Source organism: Typopeltis vanoorti, chromosome 3 (genome assembly GCF_054136105.1).
Source record: "Typopeltis vanoorti isolate ZY-2024b chromosome 3, IOZ_Tvanoo_1.0, whole genome shotgun sequence".
In the NCBI taxonomy this organism is placed as follows: domain Eukaryota; kingdom Metazoa; phylum Arthropoda; class Arachnida; order Uropygi; family Thelyphonidae; genus Typopeltis; species Typopeltis vanoorti.
This window is the reverse complement of record NC_143551.1, coordinates 48,925,603-48,940,595: the sequence shown is the minus strand read 5'-3', so window position 1 is coordinate 48,940,595 and position 14,993 is coordinate 48,925,603. Positions and strand designations below refer to the sequence as shown.

General features: G+C 37.9%; 1 protein-coding gene across 1 annotated transcript in view; it reads left to right on the top strand.

Moving 5' to 3' along the window:
- ninaC (STKc_myosinIII_N_like and MYSc_Myo21 domain-containing protein ninaC) overlaps positions 1-14,993 on the top strand; it is a 579,315-nt gene that overhangs the window by 207,672 nt on the left and 356,650 nt on the right. The window contains exons 12-13 of the mRNA XM_090415596.1: positions 2,648-2,731; positions 8,030-8,180. Of these exons, the coding sequence (XP_090271722.1) occupies positions 2,648-2,731; positions 8,030-8,180 (235 nt within the window). The remainder of the gene's footprint in view (positions 1-2,647; positions 2,732-8,029; positions 8,181-14,993) is intronic.

The window sequence follows — 14,993 nt, the reverse complement described above, 5'->3', positions numbered from 1 at the left end:
GATATTCGCTGTCCTGCCTATTTGGCCAAAGTAAGACAGTTTACAACTGCAAGGGACCTGGTAAACACCAGGTAGGTCTAGCGGAAGTGGTTGGTCTTTAGTGGAGCGGATAAGGGATGCCAATTTTTTGTAAGGTTTGTAACAGGAGGTCAGGTCATGTTTTTTTAAGATTTTGGTAATCTTTTCCGAGGTGCCTCAGATGTAGGGAATGGTGATGGATTTAGAGTAATCCTTGTTGTGGAGGGGGGGGGGGGATCTGTAGTTTGTAGGTTCTAATATTTTTTGGATTTTGGGGGGGGGGGTAGCCATTGGCTGAGAAAGTGTTGAGGATGTGATTTAGTTCAGCGTTTAGGGCCAAGTCGTTTGAGCAAATTAGTTTAGCCCTGTTGTATAGTGTTTTCACTACTCCATATTGTTGTGAGGGGGGTGGTGGGATTGTTGGTGAATGTATCTGCCTGTATGGGTGGGTTTTCTGTAAACTGAGAAAACTAAGGTTCCATTAGGCTGGTGGGTGACTAGTGTGTCTAGGAAAGGGAGGTTGTTGTTTTCCTCTTTTTCCAGAGTGAATTTGATTCTGGGGTGTTGGTTGTTTAAGTGTGTTAAGAAGGAGAGAAGTGTTTCAGAGCCTTGTGGCCAAATAGCGAACACATCATCAACGTAGCAAAGCCATATGGTTGGTTTTTGTGGGGCAGAGGCTAAGGCTTTTTCTTCAGAGGTCTCCATAAAGAAATTGGCCAAGGGTGGGGAGAGTGGTGAACCCATGGCTGTCTCCTCTATTTGTTTGTAGAATTTTCCCTGCCAAACGAAATAGCCTGAGTTCATTGTGAACTGAAATAAGGCTGAGATATTGGGAGAAAATTTAGCTTGGATTAGCTCTAAAGTTTCCTTGAGTGGGACATTTGTAAATAAAGAGGAGACATCAAAGCTGACCATTATGTCAGTATAATCCATCACTATTCCCTACATCCGAGGCACCTCGGAAAAGATTACCAAATCTTAAAAAAACATGACCCAACCTCCTGTTACAAACCTTAGAGAAAATTGGCATGCCTTATCCGCTCCACTAAAGACCAACCACTTCCCCTAGACCTACCTGGTGTTTACCAGGTCCCTTGCAGTTGTAAACTGTCTTACTTTGGCCAAATAGGCAGGACAGTGAATATCAGAATTTTGGAACACAAGGACTACATCCGTTTTTACAAATACAGTCATTCTGGGCTTGCGGACCATGCTCTGGATACACGCCACAGAATACGGTGGAAGAAAGCTACAGTGATACACCGTAGCAAATACAAATGTGAAAGACTCTTTATGGAATCAGCCTCAGCCCTAAGAAATTCTCCAAACCTCAACAAATTTGGTTGTATGTGACTGCCCCAAATCTGGGAGGCTTACATCAGCAGACCTTCAGCCCAACGGTCAAGAACACATACTTAGCCCGCTAGAGGGCACCATCAGGACGGTTAGGAGAACAATAGCTTCATCTCTTCATTCCCAGTTTCTGTGTTGTAGTGCCTACGTGCATGTAACTTTTTTTTGTAAGTTCCTTTAGAAGATGGCAACGTGACGTTGCTGAAATATCGGAAAATATTTATTAAAGTTTAATTTAATTTATATCCTTATCTACGTTGTTCAATTCCTTAAGTGTTTTAATAATAATAATAAAATAATAATATGTTTTACTTTCTCTCTCTCTCTCTCTCTCTCTCTCTCTCTCTCTCTCTCTCTCTGCATCTTTAAAGTATTACTAACATTTTTAATCTTGGCCACAGATAAACATGATTTCATCATGTTCTACTCAGGTACTATGCTTATTATGAAATCGCAAAATTCAGCCTTTATTCTTTCTCTCTCTCTCTCTCTCTCTCTCTCATTATCATTTGGTTGTTCGCTTCATTCCACATGTCATATCTCTCAGCAACAACAATGACAACTTCATCAACATTCACCTTGCTTTTTCTCATCTTCCATCATTCATTTCACGGATGCCATTCTTCTTACTCTCCCCACACTTCTGCCACTTGCTCTCATAACATTTCTTACCAATGAACTCACCAGTTCTCACTTTCTTTCTATAAATCTTTCACCATACTAAGCAAACATTTTTCACACTCACACACGTGTATGCTACAGAAAACAAAATGTATGATTTTGTTTTCTGCAGTGTAACATGAATAATAGCTTCAATTGATCAATTGATATATAATTATCAGTTTTTAATTATCCACAAACAAGATGGCATCAGTGATCATCTTGTCTGTGGTTTGTCTTTATCGCTTTATCTTTAAATAAATAAATAGCTAATCAAGGTGGAATTAACTGATCCAAAAGGTTAGTAGTTTTCGAATTGCAAATCATAGCAGATATCATGTAAAAATCAATATCTTAGGAATGTTTAATCTTGAAGAATGATAAGTATACATTTTGAATATGTAAATGTACAACCAATACACAAGTACACAGCACAAATAATTAATGTGCCAAAAATGAGGCTGGAAACAGAACATATAATCATTTTTATCTGTGTCTTATATAAGATCATATATACACATAAGATCATACATATAGCATTGATAAACCTTGAAACATAAAAAAAATCAAGTATCTAAATATTTATGTAATTAATTATGCTGATTTTGTCTTGCAGTGTGTGGTTATCAGTGGAGAAAGCGGAGCAGGGAAAACAGAAAGTGCCAATTTTTTGTTAAAGCAGCTTGTATCTTTGGGAAAGGTAAGAAACAAGAGTAAGATGTACCCACTGAAGAATGTATGTATGTACTGAAATGCATATACGGAGGCTGTTCAATAAGTTATAAGACTATATTTATACAGAAAACAGATTACCTTTAATCGTCATCGTTTACATGGTCTTTTTCATAGCATTGCGTCTCACAGTAACTACCGTGAGACGTGATGCATTTGTCCCAACGTTGCGACCACTTCTTAAACACACGTGAAAGTCCGTTTTTTGAGAGTTCTTTCAGAACTGCCTCCACAGCTTTTACACATGCTTTGTTACTTTCGAAATGGTGTCCTCTTAGTGGTTTCTTGAGCAGGAAACAGCCAGAAATCGCACAGTATGAGATCAGGACTGTATGGAGGGTGTGGTAGGATATCTATGTTGTTCTTCTGCAAAATGTCCACTACACCACCAGCAATGTGGCCTTGTATTATCATGGTGCAATAAGAAGCCATTCTTCAGCAATGGACGCTTCCTTTTGACGTGCTGTACCATTGTCCGTGAAACATCTGCATAGTATGAGCCATTTACAGTATTCCCGGGGTCTACAGCGTGTTGGTAAACAATGCCTTCTTAGTCAAAAAACATTATGGTCATAGCTTTGCCAGCCGATTTTACAGTTTTTGCTTTCTTGGGGATAGGCGAAGACGGATGCTTCCATTCACTGCTTTGTTGTTTCATTGTAGGGTCATAGTGATACAACTAAACTTCATCTGCTGTAATGATGCATTTTAAGAAGTTGTTGCCTTCTTGTTCCAGTCTTTCTTTCCATTCTGTGCACACATCAACTCGATGCTGCATTTGCTCTGGTGTCAAGAGTTTGGGAATCCATCGGGTGCAAACACATTTCAGTCCCAAATGTTCAGCCATGATTGAGTGAACACTTCCCACAGAAATATTCAGGACAACAGGCAGCTGGCGTACTGTAATTCTGCGATCCTCCTTGATGATAATCGCTGCATTGATCATTGTCTCTGTGATGGACGTTGAAGGTCTTCTCTCACGTTCAAGATCTTCCACATTTTGCCTTCCTTCCTTAAAAGTTTTATGCCAGCGAAAAATACTTGCCCTCGACATTGCTTCATCGTGGAAAGCTTCACATATCATGTTAAAAGTGTCCGATGCCGATTTTTGCAAACGCACACAAAATTTAATCGCATAATGCTGTTCCAAGGACGCTTCCATTTCGATGACTGGTCGCGGCTCGTAGGTGCACCGAAACAAGCTTGCGTTTAGTCACATGACACTCTGGCACATCAGCCCGTATACGCCATCTATCAACCTCTTTTGTTAACACAGACAGCAACATTTCTTTATTCCACAGAAATTAATATTGTGATGAGTGGTTTCGCGACAGTAAAATTAGTCTTGTTACTTATTGAACAGCCCTCGTATATAAGATGCAGCATTCCTTTAACCCTCCCCAACCACCTTTACTTCCTGAATTGCTACCCTATTCAAAATTTTTGCTTGAGAGACTAGATTCCACACTTTCTGGCTATTCTCACACTTACTTGCCTTATGGATGCTTTCGCACATTCACCTGAAGCAATGTACCCGAAGCAATGAGGCCATAAACCTTTTTGAAGTTATTTTGGATAGGAAGTTCAAGTTCAAAGTCAAAAAGCGAAAACTGAAAATACACTCAGAAGATAATTGTGATGCTGAAATGAACATTGACATCTAGATTATTATTATTCAGGCCTAAATGGAGTCAAAAAACTCATTGCAGGAGGTCCTTCCTAGGACAAAACACAATGTCTATCAAGACTCCTCGTGGTAGGTCCCTCCAAAGAAACAAAAAGTGTATCATACCACTCCTTAAACTCATTGACCGTTCTCTCTCTCACCACTCTATCAGGCAATGAATACCATGGTTCAACCACCCTCCATGCAAAAAAAACCACTCCTCACCCTCTTGCTCACAGCTTCCTTTTGTAACTTCCAGGTATGGCCCCTTGTCATCAATCCTTCCTGCAGTTCAACCAAGTGAAAGAACTCCCCAGTGTCAACCCCTGTAACCACCTCTCAACAGTTTAAAAGTCTCAGTCATATCACCTCTCCTTCTTCTATCTATCAAACTCTGCTGTCCACATTCCCTCAGCCAATCCTCATAACTAACATTGTACAATCCTGAAACCATCTTTGTTATCCACCTCTGCCCATTCCACAGTTAATTTATCCCCTTCAAATCCTGGGGACCAAATCTGAGAACTAATCTAAATGTGGTCTGATCAGAGTCTTACACAACGGAATGATAACTGTTTTATCTCTGCAGGTCAGCATCCTTCTCAATATTGCAGCAATCCTCTGGGTTACCTTCACGACCTTTGCAATATGTCCCCCTGAATTTCAGATTTCTATCAATCATCAACCCCAGATCTCTTATCTGCCCTATTTCCTCCAGTACAACTCCTCTATTGGAGGAGTTGTAGTGGAGGCCACATAGCTAAAAAAAACCCTAGGATTTTCTTTGGATCAATCTCTTCTCATATTCCAGTTTCGCCTTCCTTACCATACTAGTTACTCTCCTGGCCTGTGTCTTATATTCTTCATGCATCTGCTCTTCACCTGTCTCCTTATATGTCTTCCATAGCCTCTTTTTCACATGCAGTTCCTGTTTAATATTGTTTGTCATCCACTTTACACCAAATTTTGTCCTCTTCTTCACTTGTGGAATACAACTTACTATTGCTGCTAACAAATATTCTTTCACAATTTCCCAAGCATTAATGATATCCTGTCCTTCCAATTCTATCCTCCATGGAACTGCCCTAAGTTGATATCTAATGCTATTATAATCACCTGTCTTATAATTCCACATACATTTCCTTTTTTTTGATACTCCTGCATGTCTAATGTCTATTCATCTTCCAAGTCAAAACCACATGGTTGCGCTCTCCAAATTGGGGGGGGGGGGTGTCATCTCAGTTATTATCGTCTCTTCCTATGCTCTGACCAAATCCAAAACTCTTGAACCTCTTTGTTCACTCTAGTACATGTTGCCTGAGATATTTGTCCCTCAAGAATTCTAGAAATTCCATTCCCTTATTGCTACATGCATCTTCCTCTTCCCAATTTATACTGCTGTAGTTAAAATCTCCTATAACAATCCTCCTGCACTTGCCAAGCTGAACTGTCTAAACATCTCCTGGCCTCCACCCTCTGTGCTCCTTGGTTTGTAGCAACATCCCACCAAATATCCTGTCTTGCCCACCTCTACTTCACACCATATGCTTTCAAAATCATTAGTGTTTCTGCCTTCCAAAGCCTCCACTCTTAGAGGACATAAGTCATCACTTATCATAAGCAGTACTCCACCAACACACTTTCTCTTCTTATCCTGCCAAAAAATGCTGTACCCTGCTACTTCTATTCCTGTTATTATATCCTCTTCTGTCAACCACATCTCGGTGATCCCAATAATCTTAGGCCAGGCTAATACTATCAGTGCCACCAATTTCTCTCATTTATTCCAGATACTCCTGGCATTAGTATAAAGCATAAAAATGCCACTGTTTCTATACCTAGCATTAACCCCTCTGGACTCCACTGGGCTCACCGTTACCTGATGTCGTCACCCTTCTCCCAAGTACTCATTCCTACAAGAGGCCCTGCTACCATCCACCCTGAAATTAAAAATTTTGCTTTCTTTGTTTCACGGATGTGATTAGCTGAGTTGTCTGTAATCCTCTCAAGGATATCCCAAATATCTGGGTTCAAACAACTTGAAAGTTCAGATTTTAAATTCCGCACCTGATTTTGAGCAAAAGCCAAGTCCTTTTGAGTAGCCTGGATCTGTTCTCTGAGCAACGCTTTCTCCATATGGTGGTATATTCATAGTGCTTTTGTCGAGGTGAATTTTCTTTTCAGTTTGATGCAGTTTGAAATGATATTGCTGTCTCTACAACGTTTTAAAAAAGCCAGTCGGTTAATCAAAACAGAAACATGAGGTCCAAATGTAAAGGAAAGGATTCTGATAATTCATTGAGATTCGACACACAAGATGAATTAAAAATTATCAGCAGTATCTTCCTAAAAAATGGTTACAGCCAAAATACTATCCACAAAATTCTGTACAAGACCTCACTTAAAAACAAAAATAACTAGACTACAATAAAATTGTAACCATTCCATACATTAAAGGGATCTTCAGACAAAATAAACAGAATACTACAGAATACATTTATATGGCTTCCCAAAAATTCATAAAGAAGGTTATCCAGTAAGACCCTATTGATCCCCCTCCCTATAGAATGGGGAGAGAGAGAGAGAGAGTTTTCTGTCACATTTATTAACTGCCCACACTGGACAATCCAGATCATTCATCAAGAATTCCACACATTTTCTTGAAAAAATCAGGGATATTCAAATACAAGAGTCAAATTTGTTAGTCAGCTTTGACATTGTTACTATTTGACATCTTTTGATATTATTTGACGTTTTTACCAACATTCGATTATCTGACACTGTTAATTTACTATATGATGATTACCCTCCTGATATTTATGATATATATGAAGATTTTTTAATTTGTTATACAATCAGGATATTTCAGCTGGAAAAACAAGATCTCTAGACAAGTTGAAGATACCCTATCTCTGCCTTTGACAAACTATTTTTTGAAACATCTAGAAGATACCTTGTTCTCATCCATTCATCCCCAACCCTCTCATTGGTTTCATTATGTCTCTTACTTGATTTCATTAATAAAGACCTCCAGGGAGTGGGACTCATTGAGGGAGGCCACATATCACCTGCACCAGCTGTCATACTGTTTCTCGAATTAAAGATAATGAAGTCATTTTAAGGAGAAGAAGAAGAAGTCTCCAAATTTGGAAATAAAGAAGCAGATTTGTCCCCTAGGGTTTAAGATGATAAAGAAGCTGACAGATATAAAATATGTGGACTGCAGATACTGGTAAATAAGAGAAAGAGAGTTGATATAGAGGCCTATTCTGAAAGGATGTTATAGAATATTGGTTAATAAAATTTTTCATTATATGAAAGGTGAGGAAAGGACAATCAGATATCCATGAAAATTGAGTTTGTGTGTTGTTAAGAAAGAGGTGAGAATTAGTTTTTTTTTTTCTCACAGAGTAGTGAGTGGAACAGTTTGACTGTTTATGAAGCAGTCACTGCATCTATGTTATTTTTGATATAAAGAGATAAGCAAAGCTTTTATGTTTTAAGCTTTTCTGAACCATAAGTTTAGTGACAATATAAAATAGTTGTATGTTATTTTTTATTTATTGAAAGACAGTCTATTATTACTTTTTTTTTTATTAGGCACCTAATCGGAATCTGGAAGACAAAATCTTGCAAGTTAATCCAATAATGGAAGCCTTTGGAAATGCTAAAACAGGAATTAATGACAATTCTAGTCGTTTTGGAAAATATCTAGATTTAACTTATACTAAAACAGGAAAAATTACTGGAGGTTAGTGTAGAAGAAATGTTTATATTTTAAATTATTACTTTTGATTATTCAGCGAGTACTGACAGGAAAATGAAAATAATAAAACCTGAAATAGTAGATTCATTTATCCAGCATGATAAAACAATAATCTTCTTCTGAAGGTACTTTATTCATACAAATTATGTTGATGGGAGAAAAAATGAACTATGTTTTCATTTAATGTGGAATAAATCAGAATGATACATAAATGGGACTAAACATTGAAGAATGATATGAAAACTAATTACCAGATGTTTCTAGAGAGCACTTCCAATGCTAACTAGAATGTTTGCCCTTTTTTTGTTAGAAAGACCTATCCAGAGAGGCTTTACAACTGATAACCAACAGTTATCAGTTGAAAGGTTGTACAACAGTCAGCATTCATAGTGAAGAATTTATGGAGACACAACACACATATTAGAATAATTACTTTACTTAATATTAACAAGTAACAATTGACATTTCAACCTCTGTATTGAGGTCATCATCATCAGGAAAACATACATATGCACAATATACAAAAGTAAAATGAATCTTTCTTTGATATTTCTTTTACAGGCTGATACAGTATTTATATCAGAATAATTTCTTAATTTATAATAATCACAGTGTCAGTCTTATTATCAAAAAAATATAAAATATCTGATATAATTATCTTGGAAAGAAAGAAGGATTTGGATTTTAAAAAATGCCATAAATCTAAACTAGCAGTAAAAGTAGTAAAATTTTATAGTCTCCTGTGTATTAGTCCATTGAAATTCAAATTCTCTTGTAAATTGAATGTCTCTATCATATCATATCATCTCTTTTCTGCCTATTCAACAAACTCTGTAATATACATTCTTTTAATTTTTCTCTATAACCAACATTCCAGAGTTCACATATTGCCTTGGTCCCTTGCCTCTGGAACTGTACACCATTTCCACATCACAGTGACAGCTGGATGATCAAATCTGAACACAGTAGTCCAAGTGTAGTCTGCCCAATGCTTTATACAATGACACAATCATTCCTTATCTCTGCTTATCAATGTGGAGTTATCATGAAAACTAGTGTAATGCGTAGTCTTTGCAAAATATGTAATGTGCTCTCTAACTTTGGTCAATTGTCAGCCATCATCCTCAGATCTCAAATATACAAAATCACCTGTAGTTACAGAAAACTTATATGGGTCAAACTGGCCGGTCTCTGGAAATCCATACAAAAGAACATTCCAGTTTCATAGATCATCATCATCATGTGGAGAGGAAAAGTCCTCACAACACATTGATATACAGAAAACGTTGAAATGGATTGGGAAAACATCTGCAGTAACTTCAAAACAGAATGCATTATGAGAGAGGTTTCAAATTAATGCTCTTATCACATGGCACTTGGAATTGAAATTGGGGAAAGAAATTGAATAATGTATCAAAGACTGATAAAAAAAATTAAACTAATAGATTAATGTAACTTAATGCATCAATTTTAGCAGTTTGGAAAAGACCGTTACTATTACTTGGCATAATTAGTATTAATTGGAATAAGTGAAATATGGTTGAATGAAGATGATATTCTAACAGAAATAGAAATGGAAGGCTACAGTATTTTTTGTGAGGATAGAAAGGACAAGAAGGGAGGGAGAGTGCTGCTGATGATAGCAGGAGAATTAACTCCACATAAGGTAGACATGAAAGAGGAAATAGTGGCACTGGTTATGAGGCAGTGTGGTGTAACATGAAAGTTGACAGGAAGACATATTTAGTTGGATGTTGCTATAGGTCTGGGAATGTGGAGGGTGATGAAGAAATGCATAAACAACTTGAATTAGTGAACAATAGGCAGGGTAATTATTATGGGTGATTTTAATTATGGCAGTATAGATTAGAATGAAGAGATAGCATTTGGGAATAAAGAAAATGAATTTCTCAAGTTCTTGAGAGATAACTATCTCAGGCAGCATATAAAGGAGGACACGCGAGGATTGAGAGTTCTAGATCTGATCATTTCATCAGAGGATGTAATTGTGAGTGGGATTTCACACTTTCCTCCAGTTGGTAAAAGTGATCATGAAATGATCACCTGGGTTGTGGCTAGCCATATGTAGACTTTTGTGAGAAAAGGATATATGTGGAATTATAAGGCTGGTGATTATGACAAGCTTAGGAGACAACTTTGAGCTATAGCATGGAACAAGGAGTTGAACAGTAAGGAAATAAATGCTGCTTGAAAACTGACAACGAAATACATAACAGCATCAATGCGTGAATGTATTCTGAAGGCAGACAAAAGGCTGAATAAGGTAGTGGTAAAATATTTGTTGCTATCACCTTTTGTGGTATTGTGCGTGTTATATCCTAGATCTGTGGCAGTTAAATTTTTAATTAAAGCAGACCAAAATTGATGCAAAATTAAGCAACAACTAGCAATGTTCCAACATGCACACAGTAACAAATTTGCTATTTTTATTCTGGTTTATCAGGTATATGTTACAGTTGTGAAGTCATCATAAACATCTAATATGTGTAATTAATTGTTAATTGCTTTTATTTATGTAAAACCTTTAGGTCCCAGTATCCCTGATGATGTAAGTCATATGACTTAAAAACTTGTAAGGTTTTAATTTCTTATTTTTATTAAGCTCTTTAATTACATAATAATGTCGTCTCAATACTGAAACCTCCCAGAGACACTTACGTTGGCAAATAACCTTGATGTCAATAAGGCAGTAGGATTTGATGACATATCACCATGCATCTTAAGGGAATGTTCCAGGGAATTGGCAGTAGCATTGACATGCCTGTTTAACAAAAAGTCTTGCAACAGCATAGGTTCCAAGGGAGTGGAAAGAAGGTAAAATTGTTCCACTGCATAAAGGTGGTGATAAAGCTGTGGCTTCAAATTATAGCCCAATCTGTATATCTAGAGTTGTGGTTAAGGTACTAGAGAGATTGGTGAGAGGTAGGATACAGAAATGGGTTGATAACAACAGTATTCTCTATGATTAACAGAATGGTTTGTTAAAGGGATATCATGTTTTACTAACTTATGTACTATAACAAGGTGTTGAGTATCTTGGACAGGGGATATGCATATACATTTGATAGATTGCCATGCAACAAGCTGTTAAATAGATTGAAACAGATGGAATTGGATAACAGACTTCTGAATTGGATCAGTGACTGGCTGTCAGATAGGAGGGTATCAGAAAGTTGTATATTGGGGTGCAGTATCCCAAAAGAGGTAGGTCACTAGTGGTGTACCACAGGGGACAGTTTTGGAACCATGGTTATTTAATTTGTATGTTAATGATATTGAGATGGGTTTAACTAGTGATCTGCAGCTATTTGAAGATTGTGCAAAATTGGGGAGAGCAATATAAAGCAGATGTTATGGGCTTACTAGAGGACTTGAATACATTGCATGAATGGGCAGGTAAGTGGAACTATCAGTTCATTGTTGCAAAGTGTAAGGTTTGAGATTTGGTAAGCAACAATGGGATGCAAAGTACACTTGGTGGGGAAACTTTAAGGGAAGTATAGGAGATGAGAGATCTGGGAGTGGTGGTGGTGGTGGTGGACAATGATTTGAAATTCAGGGGCCACATTGCACAAGTTGTGAAGATGTCACATCGGATAATGGCAATGAGTAGAGGACACAGACATGCAGAAATAAAGAGGTTATGATACCATTGTATAAGGCCTTGATCAGGCCTTGTATGGATTTTTGCTGGCCTGGTTGGTCGAGTGGTTAGCATATCTGCTCTCCAGTCAAAAGGCTGTGGGTTCAAATCCTGCCATGGGCATGGATGTTTGTGATTGTCTGTGGAAATACTAGTGGTGGTGGACAGTAGATGGCGTTGGTGTAGTTACAGTTAGTTGTAGTTGGTGGATTGAGTGGTACCATCATTTAAATTTCATTTCTATGATTGGTTACACATTCTCTTTCTCTCATTAGCAATCCACCCAGCTTCATACTACTGCTCTTACTCATGTAATGCAAACCATCTGCAGCAAACAGCTCTCTCTCCTATCTTTCAAAGTTATCCTATACATTGAAATACTCAAGTCCTCTTCCTGTACCTTCCAGATATCATGCCATTTGTAATCATTGCTGTTCTCCTTAACTCTGTAGAGTCCCCATACAGTACTACTCTACTTTCTATCATTCTGCTGCAATCATTAGTCTTTGACTAATCTACTACTGGTGTCTTCCTTCTTACACCTCCAACTACCTATCCAATTCTTCTTGTAGTTCCATTTCTTTGCCATTGCTTCTACTCATGACAGTACCAATCTTGAGCTCTGCTGATGTTGAGTTGAGATGTGTTCCGGGATTTTTTCCAGCAGCAGACTGCACTGTTTTCCATGGTTCACTATGTGGGGGCCCTTGTCCCACATAGTGAACCATGAAAATCTCTTCTCTAAATGCCCTCACTCTGCACATGCCTTGGTTCATTATTCAACTGTGTCAGTTATTTTATAGTATCTTCATATGTATTCATATTATCATCATTATTATTATTATTATTACCCAAGATCACATGAAGTCATTTTCTCCAATCAATGTTATCCTTCCATAATCATTCTTTCCTTTGCTGGCTACATATCAAAAGAACTCCTTAGGATTCTTTCTGGCTTCATTAGCTAACTACTGTTCATACCTCTCTTTAGCTACCTTCACCAACCAAGTCACCTGCCTTGCATGGTCTTTGTAGTCCTCATGGAATTGGTTATTTCCACTTCTCTTATGCTGCCTCCATAATGCCCTTTTTCTCTGTATTGCATGCTTAATCTCTTTATTCATCCATTTCATACCTACCTTATTTAACCTTCTCACCCTTGGGATACATTTAGACATTGCATCTACTAGATAGTTTTTGAAAATTCCCCAAGCTGCATTGATCTCTTTTCCAGCTAACTCTTCATTCCATGCTACACCTGCAAGCTGTCTCCTGAGCTCTTCATAATCACCATCCCACCCTTTAGTTCCACATATGTACCCTTTTCTTACAGAGGTCCACACACTGCTGGGCCACCTAGGTAATCACCTCATGGTCACTCTCACCAATTGGTGGGTGATTTGACACTTCATTTATAATTACATCCTGTGATGAGATGACCAAATCCAAGACCTCCAATCCTCGTGTGCCCTCTGTTATATACTGTCTGAGGTAGTTATCCCTCAAAAACTCAAGAAGCTCATTTTCTTTACTTCCAGTTGCTATGTCATCATACCAGTCAATATTGCCATAATTATAAACACCAATGATGATCGCTCTTTTTTTATTTGCTTGGCTAATTTGATTATACATTTCATAGTCACTACCATCCACATTTCCTGGTTTATAACAACATCCAACCAAGTATTTCATTCCATTCACATCTATCTGACACCATACTGCCTCTAAACCACTGGCACTATTTTTCCTCTTGCATCTTTTTTCTCTATCATCAATAGCACTCCCCCTTCCTTTTTACCCCTTCAATCCTCACAAAATAAATTATATCCTTCCATCTCTATTCCTGTCAGGATGTCATCTAACCATATCTCACTTATTCCAACAATTTTTGGGTGAATAGACTCAATTAGTGCAACCATTTCATCTGCCTTGTTTCTTACACTTCTAGCATTTGTATATAAACACAACAGCACATTCCTGGATCTACGGCTAGTTCCACTGATAACACTCATTTGATGTGATATCTCCATGCTTGACTGGGTCCGTTTTCCTTTCTGCTTATTCATTTTAGAACCCTCTTCAATTCCAACTGTTTCCTTGTTTCCTCTTGATCCCAGGTCATCCTATTCCTTTCCTGTCTACACATGCTCTCACATCCTCTTGGAGCATCCACGTTTCTCATTCTGTGTACCACTGTTTACACTGAGCCTCCCTGTTTCCCTGTTCATCTTGCACCCCCATTCTCTCATTTTCCATACTCATGCCACTTACTTCCTCATTGATAACCACCTCTTCAATCTCTCCTGTCGTACTCTCCTGCTTTTCCCGCATCACTTCTCACTTGATCTGATTCATTCTCTATACTCACTTCTCTCCCCTCCAGCAACAGTCTCTCCAAGTGACTCACACCATAACCACTCAAATGCAGTTCATTGCTCCCATACAATTCACTTCGTCCTTCAAACTCATTAACAAATTGTACTGCCCTCTCCTCACACATTTCATACTTTCATTTTTTTATATCAGCCCCCCCCCCCCCCCCATACACACATGCAAGAAATCCCAAGACCTATGACACAACAGTGCCATGCGTGGGTCATACTTCTGTATTCTGCCATCTTCTTTCTACCTTTCTTCTGTCTTTTGTATCTTTCACTGTCTTACCACTGTGTGCTGTGTCATACACCAGATTGTACCCATTCGCTATTCCTGACTTCTACACTCATATCTCTTAAGTCATTTAGGCTACCATTCAATTCTTCTTTCACTAGATCACTTGCCTTCTTTTTCGTAACTTTCTTACCACTCACTCACTGCTGTTTCTCTCTTTGCTGCAAGACATACTCATTCTTCTTGTTATGTAATTGCTAACTCTCAACCAGTCACTGATACATCACCATCCATCAACTTTATGCATTCATGTCACACTTTGTACACACTCTCTTTCCATCTGCCTTCATCACTCTAATCTTACAGACACTGTAAGAAAACTAAACAAACATGCTCATATACTACAAGCACAGAACATATACAACCAATCTCACACATAAAATTTCACAATTAATTAACCAAAAAAGTTATCAGAAATCACAGATTTCTTGCTGAAGTCTTCCTACAAAGTACCCTCTTAGGTA